We start from the raw sequence: 13,245 nt of genomic DNA on the forward strand, positions 1-13,245 counted from the left end.
ACCAGTGAATGGTCTGAAGGGTTACGTTTTGTGCAACTTATGAAAAATGGAGCATTTCATGACGGCATCAAGTGCTCTCTTTATGAAGCAATGTTTGGGACGCCTACAAAATTTGGCTTGAAAACGTCTTCTTTCCCGAATGACTCTATCGAATACCTTAGAACTGAAGAAGAACTTCAGGCGTTAATCGAGACAGTTAATAATGCTTCCGAAAACACCAATAGCAAAATAGAAAATGCTTCTAATATGGACACTACGATCAATCTCAAAATGACCCTCCATCTGAAGTTAATTTTAAGACTTAAGACAATGTAGCAGCGGTCGCTCTAATCCAAACAGATATTTTATGCAGACAAAAGCAAGTAAGAAAACATAGAATAAGTGCTAAAGAAGGCTTAAATTACAAAGTAAAGAAAATGTTGAATGTTTCAAGTCTTAAATTTCCTGCTGGTAAAGTTTCTGACACAGTGAAACTACGAATACCAGACGTTGGCAGAGAAAGAAGTGATCCCCGAAATTTATTAGCGGTGATATTAGAAGTTCAAAATGAAGACTTTTATCAGTTGGGAACGAAACAAGGAAGAATTGCACTGTTGTATACCCGATATCAATTCGCAATTTGTGAAGAAAAATTTATTTTTCTTGGCGATGTTCCAGATCTAGCATTATCACTTCGAGAATGCGATGGAGATCACTTCTGGAGGTCAAGGATATCAGCGATGTGTTTGTAAGGGACAGTGCGAGTCTGATAAGTGCAAATGTAAAAAATCAGGCAACTTTGTAATTCTAAATGTCATAACAGTCTAATATGCTTAAATAAGTACACTTAAAATATTTAGTAATTTTTAGCAATAGCATTTAACGTTATTTGAAAAAAAAAAAAAAAAAAATGGTTTCCCACCTCTAGAATATGGACTTAGTTTGTTTTTTATATGTAACTCCCGTTTTTATTAATTATTTTTATTTTAATGTGCAACTGTTTTGTACAAGTTCATGTAAATTGTATTTTTTTCATTTCACAACACGTGTCTGTCCCTTATTCAAATTTCATTCAGGCTAAAAAAAAAAACGAAAATATATGTGACTTAAAATAACCATTTATTGACTTTTTAATTGTAAAATATAAAATATTGAAATTCCGTGTCTCTTACGCCATAGTGTCCAACAAAAAACATCTTCCTAAGTAGTGGGGGAAAAAAAAAACCGCTCTCTATTCTGCTGTCCCAATCAGTCATGATCAGTCACATTGAACATTACAAGTTGGGAATTTTTGGAAAGAAACCGTTTAATTTGATACATTTTCAAAAATTTATCATATTTACCAAATTTAGAGGTGATTATGCATAATTATTATATATAATCACCAGTTTATTACTTTTACCGTAACATATATACGGCTTTTTCCGTATTTCGTCAATAAAAGCAGCTTCTAATTTCACCGTTCAGAATCTCACAGTTGCACCCGTCGCCATATTGAAAATTACCCGTGATCATTCCGTTCAAAAGCGGAACTTTCGTATGATTGGTTGATCTCTATATGGAACACAGCTGCTAACGAAACAATTTCGGGAAAGTTTCAAAATGTCCCTAATAGCCGCAACACCGCTTCCTCGGCTAGACGAAACATTTCTCGGAAACCTCCTGTTTAAACCAGTGCTACTAGAATCTCGTTTCTCAGAAATGTCCCGCCTATTCGCGCGCGTCGGTAGATATTATAGGCCCTTAAGACCATGGACCTTATAAGAAATAGACTAACCCAAATGGGTTTTCTCCCTCGTCTGAGGCGTTCCCGGCTGTCACCTTGATCTCATCCGGAAGAGTAGGGACGACTTGCAGAAATTTAACAGTGGTTGCCTATTGCAGCGTGTATAATTGTCAAGAAAAAGCTGGTTGAAGCGCCTCATTTCACAAATTAGAATTTCTACATATTTTTATTTTTGAAATTGATTTTTAAAAATTCAGCATATTTATCAAGCATAATTAACGTTTCATATAATTATAAAGCTAATGCATGCTTTCAGGGCTGGATGATTTTTTTTTTAGCTTTTCCTATGCTGTAAGGAAATTTGTAACTACTTCTTTTAGAAAATAATATTTTAAATCTGAACTGATAGAAAATTTCAAACAAGCAATTTTCTCTTGGAGTTTTTATGCTTTTATTGGTGTAAATATGTAAAAAATACTAAAATATTTAAAAACGAATTTTTGCAAGTTTTGTTTAAAAGTCTAAATTGTGCTGCTTTTTTAAAATTATAGATGAGTATTATAGCATAAATTTTCTATAAAGGAATTTTATTTCAATTATATTTCATAATACATCATAGTGATAAACACTTTTGACTCCTTAACATTTTTTATACATTTAATTCTAATATTAAAATTGTATTTAACCGTAATAATTAATTTTGCTTGTATTTTATAGTGATTAGTTTTTAAAATTTATTTTTAGTTTTTTATCCACTATTAATTTAATTTATTAGCCCAAAGGGGCGGTAGCCTAGAAAGGCTGTTAGTTTCGAAGCGGCATTTTGCGCTGTTTTACTTAATGTCCGTGTCTCCTTGCAAATTGTTGTTACCAAATATTATCGCCCTATATTATATGTAAAGAAATTAAATAATGAAGAATCTGCATGAATAAATGTATGTTTCTCCCACTGTGACAAAAACGAGAGTATCTAGAGCCATCAAATTTTGAATAATGTAATCCTCCACCCGAACAAGGGCATCTGGACGGCCGAATTTCGAATTTGTTTTCATCTATTTCATATTTTGTAAAACTTTAACGAATTTTTGATTAACAAACTCAACGAGCTGAGAGCGAGCATTGTACGGAAAATAACAGTTTTATCTCCAGTGCGAAAATTCTAAAGATATGCTGTTTTCAATTGTATGTGGTTTACGGGCGAAGAACATGATATTCAATGAATATAGGTAACACACAAAACTTTGTTCCTTTTGGGCGTAATATAAAATTTGATTGCTTCTAGATTTTATTTTATCTTTTTTTTTCCTTCATTACATTCAGAAAATTTTATGCTCCAAATTTTATAAATTACTAAAATAAATAATCCACTTTAATAATTTAATGATGATATAATCAAATAAATAATCATTTTGTAATGTTATTATAGTTTTGAAAATCACTACCTGAAAATGTTCATAAATTAAAAAAAAATTATCAGATCTTGTTTAATTTTACTTTTACCAAAGTAAAGATTTGTTACCGTTTTACCAAAGTAAAGATGTTTGTAGAATTACGCGTGAAAAAAATGCGAGAAATGCAGTAAAAAGTGCTTTAATGAGATATATTAAATCTCATTTGGAAAAAACTGTGGCTTTCAAATCGCTATACAACGGATCACATTTAATAATTAAAAAGAGTAATGTGATACAAACGCCATAGGTTTCAGTGTTTAAGTAAACCAGATCGTCCCTACTCTTTCTTGCCGACATGTGGGTGACGCGCGTCCCGCCCACTGGGTTAGTCTATCTCTTATAAGGTCCGTGCTTAAGACACGTGTGCGTCACTTCCGTGTGTAACGTGACGTAAGGTGGCGGCGACCACACCCCCTTTCCTGTGACGTCACTTCCACCGCCTGGCTGCCTGTGTTTACTACTCAGGTGTTCGAAGCGAAATACAGCGCTTGAATCTACTCGTCATTATATTCTGTACGCGTTTGTTTTTGCTGACATAAAGTAATTCGGTACTTTTCCGTTTCGCCGGCGCAAATCTCGCCAAGCAGACTTTATTGGCGACAACATACAGTATACACATAAAAAATATTTAAAAATTTTTAGTTCTAAGAAATCTTTTTTTGAAGGCATAAACATTTTAATATCGCTTAAAACTTTATAAAAAGCCAATAAAAAGACAATAAATTTGTAAAAAGACATTAATTTAAGAATTTACTATGCTTTCATGGTTCAACATCCTAATTCCCCGGTTCATATCACGTGACCCCAAGCGATCTCATCTCACGTAAACTACTCTAGAAAAATCTAATGCTCTCAGTAATTAAGTTAAATCTTAATTTCAAGTTAAATTTTAATTTGGAACACAAGTTTAAATGCAAGAAACATTTCAATGCGTACGAATAGCTTACTCAGAAATTATGTAAAACTGCAGTGCTTTACTTCGCTAATGCATTCTTATTAGAATTGATGAATTTAACCCTTGACTTTCCTTTTCTATACTTTCGGCTTCGGGTAAGCGCTGTGATTGCATCCTAATTGACTTAATTACCGAAAATGGCCTTAGACATAAAACTGAACTATCTAATAAAAATTCTATGTAATTATATGCCAGTATTGAAAGAAACAATCAATCTGATAAGAAAAAGCTGCGACTTGTTTCGAAAATGAGGCGTAAAAGGTTACCAGCGAGAATATTCCGTTTGGCATCGGTTGTACCATTATTGGCGACTTTATCGCTTGCGCCGGCAAAACGGAAAAGTACCAATAATTCTTTTGAATGATTGCAAATAACCTAAGCAGTAGGATTTAGGTGAATTTTTCTTGCTAAAATGTATTGAATAATTTGATTTTCCCTCTTTCAAAGATTCAATGAACAGCGTTCTGCATTCCCTACAGCGTTCTGCATAGATGTTGCACTCAGAAGGAACCAACAGTTCTCAGTGGCTCTGCATCTTAGACACTAGTCTACGGATGTAATAGCATTTCGTGATGGCCTTGAGAAATTTCTGAATATCGAATCTTGTCTTGATTACAATAGTAGTTTTCAACCTTTTCTGCCCCATGCATTCTTGTCACTTTTGCTGGATGACCATCACGTATAGAAAATGTTGATAAATACTAAGTAGTTTTTTTGTATTCATAAATTAAAACCTTTCTAGTTTATAGTAATACTAGCAGCTGGGCTGTCAGCCTTCGTCTCGCTTTTAAATGTACCTTGAAAATGCCTGAAGGGAACACCAAACGTTAAATTTAAAAACTACGCAGAATTTTACTCTGCAGAACAACTTCATAAATAATAATAGTAATAATAATAATAATAATAATAATAATAAATATTGCATATAACAAAATTACAATGAAATAAGCAATATCATTTAATACAAATATTAATTATCCTAATAAATAAATTAATCATTTTCCCGTAGCCTTCCCTCAACAAACGTCCAGTATCCAAGAGAAACATTAAATTTAAAAAGTGCACAGAATCATCGCCCTCATTTTTCCAAGTGGCAACAGTGCTGATTTTCAGCAGTCAGCAGTCCAATATACAGTTGAATGAAAAACTGTTGCCAAAACCACATTTCTGAAAGAATGAAACTATTTAAAATGATGCGATAAAATCGAAAAGATAAAATTTAAAAAAAAAATTGATTCGAATTATGAAAAAATCGTTTCGAGGTGCACTGGCTCTTGTCTTGTATGCACCTATACACCAAATTTCGTAGACCTGGGTCTGTTAGCTTACGCGCAGCACGAACGAAATACACACAGACTCTTTCTTTTGTTATATGTAGAGATAACCTTTTCTAATATATATCAAAAATATTTCTTGAAAGTTTCATGATGATTGGTTAAGTAATTAAGGCGTGAGCGTAAGAAACAACATTCGCATATATAATATTAGTTAGGATTTTGTAAAACTTACAAATTTTTGGTTAACAAACTATACGATTTCAAAGCGAGCAGTACAACACATTTCGAATTAAAGCATTTTTATCTCCAAAGCGTGAGACTGTTGCCACTCGGAAAAATGAGTGCGAAAATTAGTGCTTTCAGAGTTTTTAATTAATATTTCGGCTGATTAAAGTCGTACGAAATGGGAGTAGTCGAAATAGCTTCCCACGAATTTTTAGAATTGAAAATAATGTATTTAATGTTTGGCAATGCTAGTTTTATTTCATCGTAAAACTTGACTTATGACTTACTTTTTTCTGGTCAATAACTAACTACTAAAGAGTTTTCGCCAGTAGGGATCCCATTAAAGTGCACTAGGCAAAGATATTTTCAAATAGGGAAGTACCAACACCCGTGGGCGAAGAAAATTCAGCTGCGTGAGCAGGTATATCTTAATGCTTACGAAAGTAGGCGTTCATCATAAAAATTGTGCAGTGTTAAGCAATGGCATTAAATTAAAGCATGCAGACAGATGCAGTGAGTTTGTATGGCAAATGCAGATGGTGAGTGCATTATAGCTAGTAAGAGTGCTGGATAAGCAGTAGTGAGACATCATGAAAATGGCGCGAAGACAGTTTGAAGCTGTGAATGGCATAAGAGTTCAAAGTCCTTCAGAAGTATGCAGTAGCTAGATAGGCCGTAAAAAGTTCAAAAGTTCGTAGAATCATATGATAAAGTAAACATTCATACAAAATAATTTTTAAAAAATTAAATAGTAACATAAAAATCTTGAATAAAAAAAATTTCTTGATTAACATAAGTATAAGATGCAACACAAATAATAGGATAGAGTCCAATTTCAGAGTTCAAGTAAATTTTAAAATTAAAATTTACAAGTTACCACCATGACGAATTATCTTTGGGCGTTTGACAGTGTATTCAATGGTTGGATCATAATCCAACATTTGTTTAATTGCGTTATACTGACTATGCTTCATCTTCTCAAGAAGTTGTGAGCTGTCATGAGTATAAACTTGCGCACAGATGGAATATCCAAGTCGTTATGAATTATAGAGTTTCTCACGTACCAAGGTGCATTCACAATGCTACGTAGAATTTTATTTTGAAGTATATCCAGTTTTTTGCGCTCAGTTTTATTGGCGATTGCCCAGGCCGGCACTGCATATAGCATGATCGGTCGAATTAGAGATATGTAAAGCATTTTCTTTATTTTTAGACTGAGCTTTGATTTTTTGCCGATAATAGGGTAAGTATGCATGTAGGCTGCATTTGCTTTGTTTAAGATATAAGAAATATGATCTTTGAAGTTGAGCGACTTATCTACGTAAACACCTAAATATTTATAGGAATTAGCTACAGGGATTAGAGTTCTATCTAAGTAGATATCAGTATTGAATATTAATCTTGTTTTGTATCTCCGATAGAGCACAATACAACATTTAGAGGCGTTGAGCTTAATTTTCCAAGTCTTGCACCAGTGATTGATCATATTGAGATGCTTTTGTGAATTACTTAGAGCGAGCTGGGGACTTCTGGATTCAGTCAGTACTACAGTGTCGTCAGCGTATTTGAGTATTTTCGTGTTGAATGGGTGCGGGAAATCATTGATATAAACATTATAGAGCCGGGGGGGGAAGAACGGACCCTTGCGGGACCCCACTATGAATTGTTTTTCTGACAGATAAGGCGTCGCCGCAGCGAACTTGAGAAGTCCTGTTTTTCAGATAGGAAGTAATGAGTTTTCAGATAGGAACTAAACAGTTTTCCAACTGTTTGGAAGCATAAAATTATTCAATTTATGCAGGAGGCCTGCATACCACACTCTATCAAAGGCCTTTTCGAAGTCGAGATAGCATGCAGCCACCCCGTTTTTCTTAGTAAAGTTTTGCGAAACAAATTCCACCAAATTGAGAATTTGATGAGTCGTGCAGTGTCCGCTGCGGAAGCCGAATTGCAGATCATCTATTAAATTGAGTCTTTCGAGATGGTTAGTGAGCCTTGAGCAGAGGCTTTCTCAAATACTTTTCCTAATGAAGGTAAAAGACTGATAGGTCTGTAGGAAGTGACGAGTTTAGGATCTTTCTTTGGTTTTAAGATATTGACAATTATTGAGTGTTTCCATTACTGAGGGAAATAATTATTTCGGATGCAGGCATTAAAAATATTGACTATGTTAGTAATACAACGTCTAGGAAGAGCTTTAAGTGCTTCATTGCTAATTTGATCATAGCCTTTGGCTTTCCTTGGCTTGAGTTTGTGAATAATTTCTCTTACTTCTGTTGGTGAAGTAAAGGGAATGAAATTTGTTATAGGATAATAGTTAATACTGTCAATGGTAAAATTAACTTCTTCTTCTTCTTGGGAGTTATTCTCAGGCGGGTGAGGTTGAAAGATTTTCTTTAATTCATTAGCCATTATATTTGCAATCTCGTCCTCAGATTGATAGGATATTCCCATGTGATGAATTGCATGAGTTTGATTTGGTCTGCTATTTCTTAGAGATTTAGCAATTTTCCATACTGCTTGATCTTGAGGATCCAGGTTTGATAGGAGAAAGTCCGGTGCTACTTTGGTAGACGGTTGCACGGATTTTTGGCGATTTACGTTGGCACAATTGTTGGCGCGAATTTTACAATCGTCAGCCATCTTGAAAAACGCTGTTTTTACGCATAGTAAAGTATTCGAAACTTAAAAAATAAATAAATATCGTTAAAAGTAATGGATTAATTTTTTGTTGAAAATGTCTTTTTTTAAGATGGCAGGCAAGTGTAAATAAATACATTTACTATGAGTATAAAGTACTAAAGTAAGGCTATTATTACTTTCATATAGCAAAAAAGAGAATAAAAACACCGCTATAAAAACATTGTGCCAACTTTTAATTAGATTAAAATATTACTGAAATTGAATATCGAATTAAAAACCATCCTACCAACATTTAAAAGAATTAGAATATTATTAAATTCAAATACTTTAAAATACGTTACATAAAATATAATTAACATTAAAACATATGTGACAATAATTATCTCAGCAATTTTTGAAAATAGTGTATTAATTTTTTTTAACAAAAATTGAAGTATACAATTATAAAATAAAAGAAAAATATGTACTTACATTTCTTTGAGTAATTTAACCTCTTGTTTATTGATAAGTACCACAAAAGAAATCGAAATCATAATTGAATCGGATCTTTTAACCATCTTTATCTGTTATCTAAATATCTCGCACTTCATTGAAGAAGCAATTAGCGAGGTTTCCTCCAAAATTTCCTCTGACGCTATTAACAATTTATAAATAAATCTTTGATTAGGAAAGACAGGTTGGCCAAAATAAAGTCTCAAAGGGCAATTTTTTTATTCCAATACCAATAATTCTTGGTAATTACCAATAACAACATTCGTCTTCGAAACGGAGATATCCATTCCATTTGAAATCCGAGGAATTCGAAGAGATGAATAATAAAATTTTAAAATGGCGCGGTAATGCACAAATATTCAGTAACCAATCAGGGAGCTGATTACATCACGCATAGAATTAAAATTATTTAAATAATCATTCATAATAAAATAATTTTAAAAAAAATGCGAAATTAAATTTTATTTAAATATTTAACAGCCATAAATAATGTTTAAAACATTAGATTAAATTTATAGATATTAATAAAACCAATTACTTTTTAAGTAAGGTGACGTCATTGATTACATCATCCACAACATAAAATTATATAAAATTTTTATTTCAAATAAAAATGTAAAATTAAATTGATTTTTAATATTTAGAAGCCATAAATAATATTTAAAACACGGAAGTTATGCATAATAAAACGCATTATTTTTTTAATAAAATGACAACAAAGTATCGGTTACCATAAATAATTTATCCAGCAGTGGGTTTAGTTGTATTACTCGCCAAAAGGCAAATCGCCAAAAAGTCGCCAAAATCCGTGCAACCGTCTACCAAAGTAGCACCGAAAGTCCCATTTTTTGTTTCTGAATTCCATAATTTCATGCTTGATTTTCCTGTTTAAAAAGTTGATGTGCCTTTTGGCACGAGGATCTCCGCACCGCTGCCATTCCTTATGTTTTCTATTCTTCTTTGCAATAATATCTTTCAAATTTAGGAAGGGAGAGAAAATTAGTGCTCTTGCAGGGATAAGTCGCATTATTGATTGCATCTTTCATTTTAGTGGTGAATTTATAAATTTCATCTTCGATATCACCGCAATGAAGCGTAAAACTTCCAAATATTTTATTAACAAACTCTAGGATTTGAAAGCGAGCAGTGGTAACAATTTTCGGAATAAAGCAGATTTTCATCTCCAGCTTACGAGGCTGTTGCCATTCGGAAAAATGTGGGCGAAAATTATCGTTTTTCCGAGTTTTTAATTAATATCTCTGAATATAGCTACTTTTTTAAAACATATTGTAGCATATAACCTTTTCTAATATATCAAAAATATTTTTTCTTGAAAATTTCATGATGATCGGTTAAGTAATTAAGGCGTGAAAGCGTAGCAAATAAACAAACACGCAAACAAACTCAATTCGCATTTATAAATGTTAGTTAGGATTAGGATTTCGGTAGATGTCTGCTGTGAAATCCGCCCTGTTTGGACACAAAAATTTTTGTTTTGGTATACGAGTTTTGTCTAGAATTCGACTGCAGTTCGATAAGTCACACCAACGCTCGCACTACATTTGTTCACCTCTTTTCCTCACACTGCCCATGAGTACGCCTGTTGCTACTGTTCACTAAACAATCCGCTCTGTAACTCGAAATTTTCAAGTGATAGTATGTGTTTTTTCGAGTAAGTTTTTTGTAAATTCATTAACAGTGAACTTTAAGAAAGTTAATGAGGAGAGTTCGTTAATAAAGAAAATGATTACGATCACCGTGGAAGTGTAAAACGAGATTATTGAAAACTATGAGAATGGCGTACATATCCCGAACTTAGAGCTATTGCCTGTCTGTATTAATTTGCTAACGTCACGAATGATAACGATTGCTAAACAAAGATCAGAGATGCTAAGAGCAAGGATGGCGAACCTTTTTCGATAGGTGTGCCAGTTAAATTATGGTTTATTATTTTCAAGTGTCCAGTGTTCTACTTTATTTTTTTAAATTATCTTTAAACCCCTGCTTCTTTGATTTCAAACTATCGAAATGCATTTTCTAACTATATTTGCTGTTTAGTTTATTTACTTGCTTGTTTAGTTATTAGCTTGCTATTTAGTTACTAATGGCGCCCATGCTCGTACTCTTTCTGAATCCTACTTTAATGACTGCTAGTCTTGAAGATTCCCCCCCCCCCAGTTTTCTTTGAAACGTTGTTTTGAATGAATGTAAATGAACAAAAACAGTTTAGTATGTACCTATGGCGGGCTACCGAAAGTGAGACGCCTGCCATAGGTTTGCCATTCCTGCGCTAGATTTTTCAGCATGCCTGCAGTGGTCCGCCTGCCATAGATTCTTTGCTATTCCATGCTGAAAAATCGCTTTTGATGGGGATAGCCGGAAAATGTTTACGAATAATGCTATGCAGTGCTTCAATAAGTTACAATATATAATTTACCCACTGCATTTGTATTTTAATATTAAAACATACTTTTTTAGAACGGATTAATTATTTCCTGTGTATTTCTTTTTGGAAAAGTTCGTTTGGTATACATCCAAGGATCTGGAAGATTAAGAGCTCAGCCGAGTTCAGGTTGACAATTCGTTTCTTATGGAATTCTTAATCAATGAGTTGCATATTATTTGCTTTTTCTTTCGTTGCTGTGTTGATGAATATAGAAGTCTATTTTTCTCAAAATGCGCGCTCTGTATTAGCATTAGAACATTATCTCTGCATTAGCAGAGAACATTATCGATTTGCAACGAGATCTAAAAGCTGCCTAAAGCTTTGTTGTTATTAATGCTCACATGTCTGACCTATAAGTCAGGCCAAGCTGACAAGCCCACGAAATTCCTCCTGGCAAGGAGCGTAAGTTTACGCTCACCTTACGAGTGACACCTTATGAGTCCCTCCCCCAATTTTGATGGAGAGCCGGTCCAATTTTGATGGAGGCCCGGAGGGACGGGTCCCAGGGTTTCCCACCCCTCTTTCCCTACCACGCACCTCTCGAGAGGACTTTCGGCTCGCCGCATGTTTTGAGTGACCCCATGCCGCACAGGCACTATACATTTACGAGCATACATGCCTTCGACGGGCTTCGAACCCGGGCCCTTCGGTACGGCAGTCAGCGATGCTAACCACTATACCGATTAGGCGGCTGCTCAAAGCTTTGGTACCAAGGAGTGAAATCCGCTGTTATTGACCGCTTTTAAGTACTCCTGTTTTACAAAGATACTATAACTCATGCTTATTCGGAATTTAACCTGGTAGAATTGAATTACTCGTGTAGGTAAATCATGTTTATAGAACGTTAACGAATGCGTTTCTTTTTTACACCTTGTATATCACACATACTGAAAAAAAGGCGTTCCCCACACTCCCCTTGATAAGAATCTAAGCTACCCTATCATAAAGTAAGTAGTAGTAGTAGTGAAATGTTGATTAATTTTGATATGAAACTACATTTAATGCTCTTAGTGGGTTTTTGGTCGCTGATTTGAACGCTTTTTTTTCGTCTAAAATTCCGTGTTAAAAGGGTAATAAACTGCGACAGCGCGGGAATTTGTCTTCTAAATTAGATATGAATAAACTTCGGATAGTGACGTGGGGGTTAAAAATCCTTTATTTTCTTATAAAGTTAAAAATCCTTTATTTTCATATAGTATAATTAATTATCTTTTCCGTTAACAGAACATGTAGATCGATAACAGTAAATGTTCAATTATTTTATAAAAACATACTGTCACTGTTTTCACATAGAATTTGTATTACGTGATGACAATATTGCTGCATTGAAACTATTACGCGCCACAATTCTTTAAACGCCATTTGCGTATTCTTGTCTGGCTTCTGAATGCCGCGTGGTGAACTAACCCGATCCAAACGTCCTTCGTAATTTACTGATAGAACCGGCTTCGACATTTAGTCAGCAATTTGGCGATGCTTTTCTCATCTTGGCTCCATTTTTTACTCTTTAGCCGCAACCCTGCAGCCGATCTGTTCTCATGTGTTTCGGGCATGTGAGAAGTTTCGGTGCCGTGACCGTGATGTGCGCGTGTTCTGTCTTTTTGCCGTATTTTGACATTTTATTGGGCGACGAAGGGCAATGGGTGATTTTAATATAACCTCAGGGTTTGACATGAACACATCATGTCAGAAACACTGGGACGGATTTTGGGACACGCAAGGAAGTACAGTTTTCGAAAAGCCGAGCGAAAGTTTCAACTTAAGGTAGGTGTTTTTCCTATTGACATAAGCGGATAAAATACGATCGTACGTGTCTTGTCTAATTAGTTGCTGTGAAATGAGGACGTTTTATTTTTATTTTAACCCTGTGCTGTTATAAAGTTTCTTATATGATTGATTATATTATGAAAAGTGTATCGAAAAAAGTTACTGTGGTTTCTGTGGTTTATTTGCTCTGCTTAATATGGTGCATATGTATTTCTGGAGTTTTATTAACATTATAAAAATATTTATCATTATGAATCGATTTTTCAAAATACGCCAAAAATCGC

General features: G+C 34.1%; 1 protein-coding gene across 3 annotated transcripts in view; it reads left to right on the plus strand.

Annotated features, from left to right (window-relative positions):
* Nucleotides 1–13,245, plus strand: part of LOC118196009 (partitioning defective 3 homolog) — a 171,970-nt gene that overhangs the window by 41,368 nt on the left and 117,357 nt on the right. Inside the window, exon 1 of one of the 3 annotated variants that reach the window (XM_085825313.1) lies at nt 12,713–12,958. The exons of the other annotated variants lie outside the window; for them this stretch is intronic. Coding sequence (XP_085681439.1) covers nt 12,878–12,958 — 81 coding nt within the window. The 5' untranslated portion in view covers nt 12,713–12,877. Of the gene's footprint in view, nt 1–12,712; nt 12,959–13,245 lie in introns of those variants that run through there. 3 annotated transcript variants of the gene reach the window in all.

This window comes from Stegodyphus dumicola, chromosome 10 (genome assembly GCF_044657685.1).
Source record: "Stegodyphus dumicola isolate Sdum_Otavi_A_Nest chromosome 10, ASM4465768v1".
Taxonomy (NCBI): Eukaryota; Metazoa; Arthropoda; class Arachnida; order Araneae; family Eresidae; genus Stegodyphus; species Stegodyphus dumicola.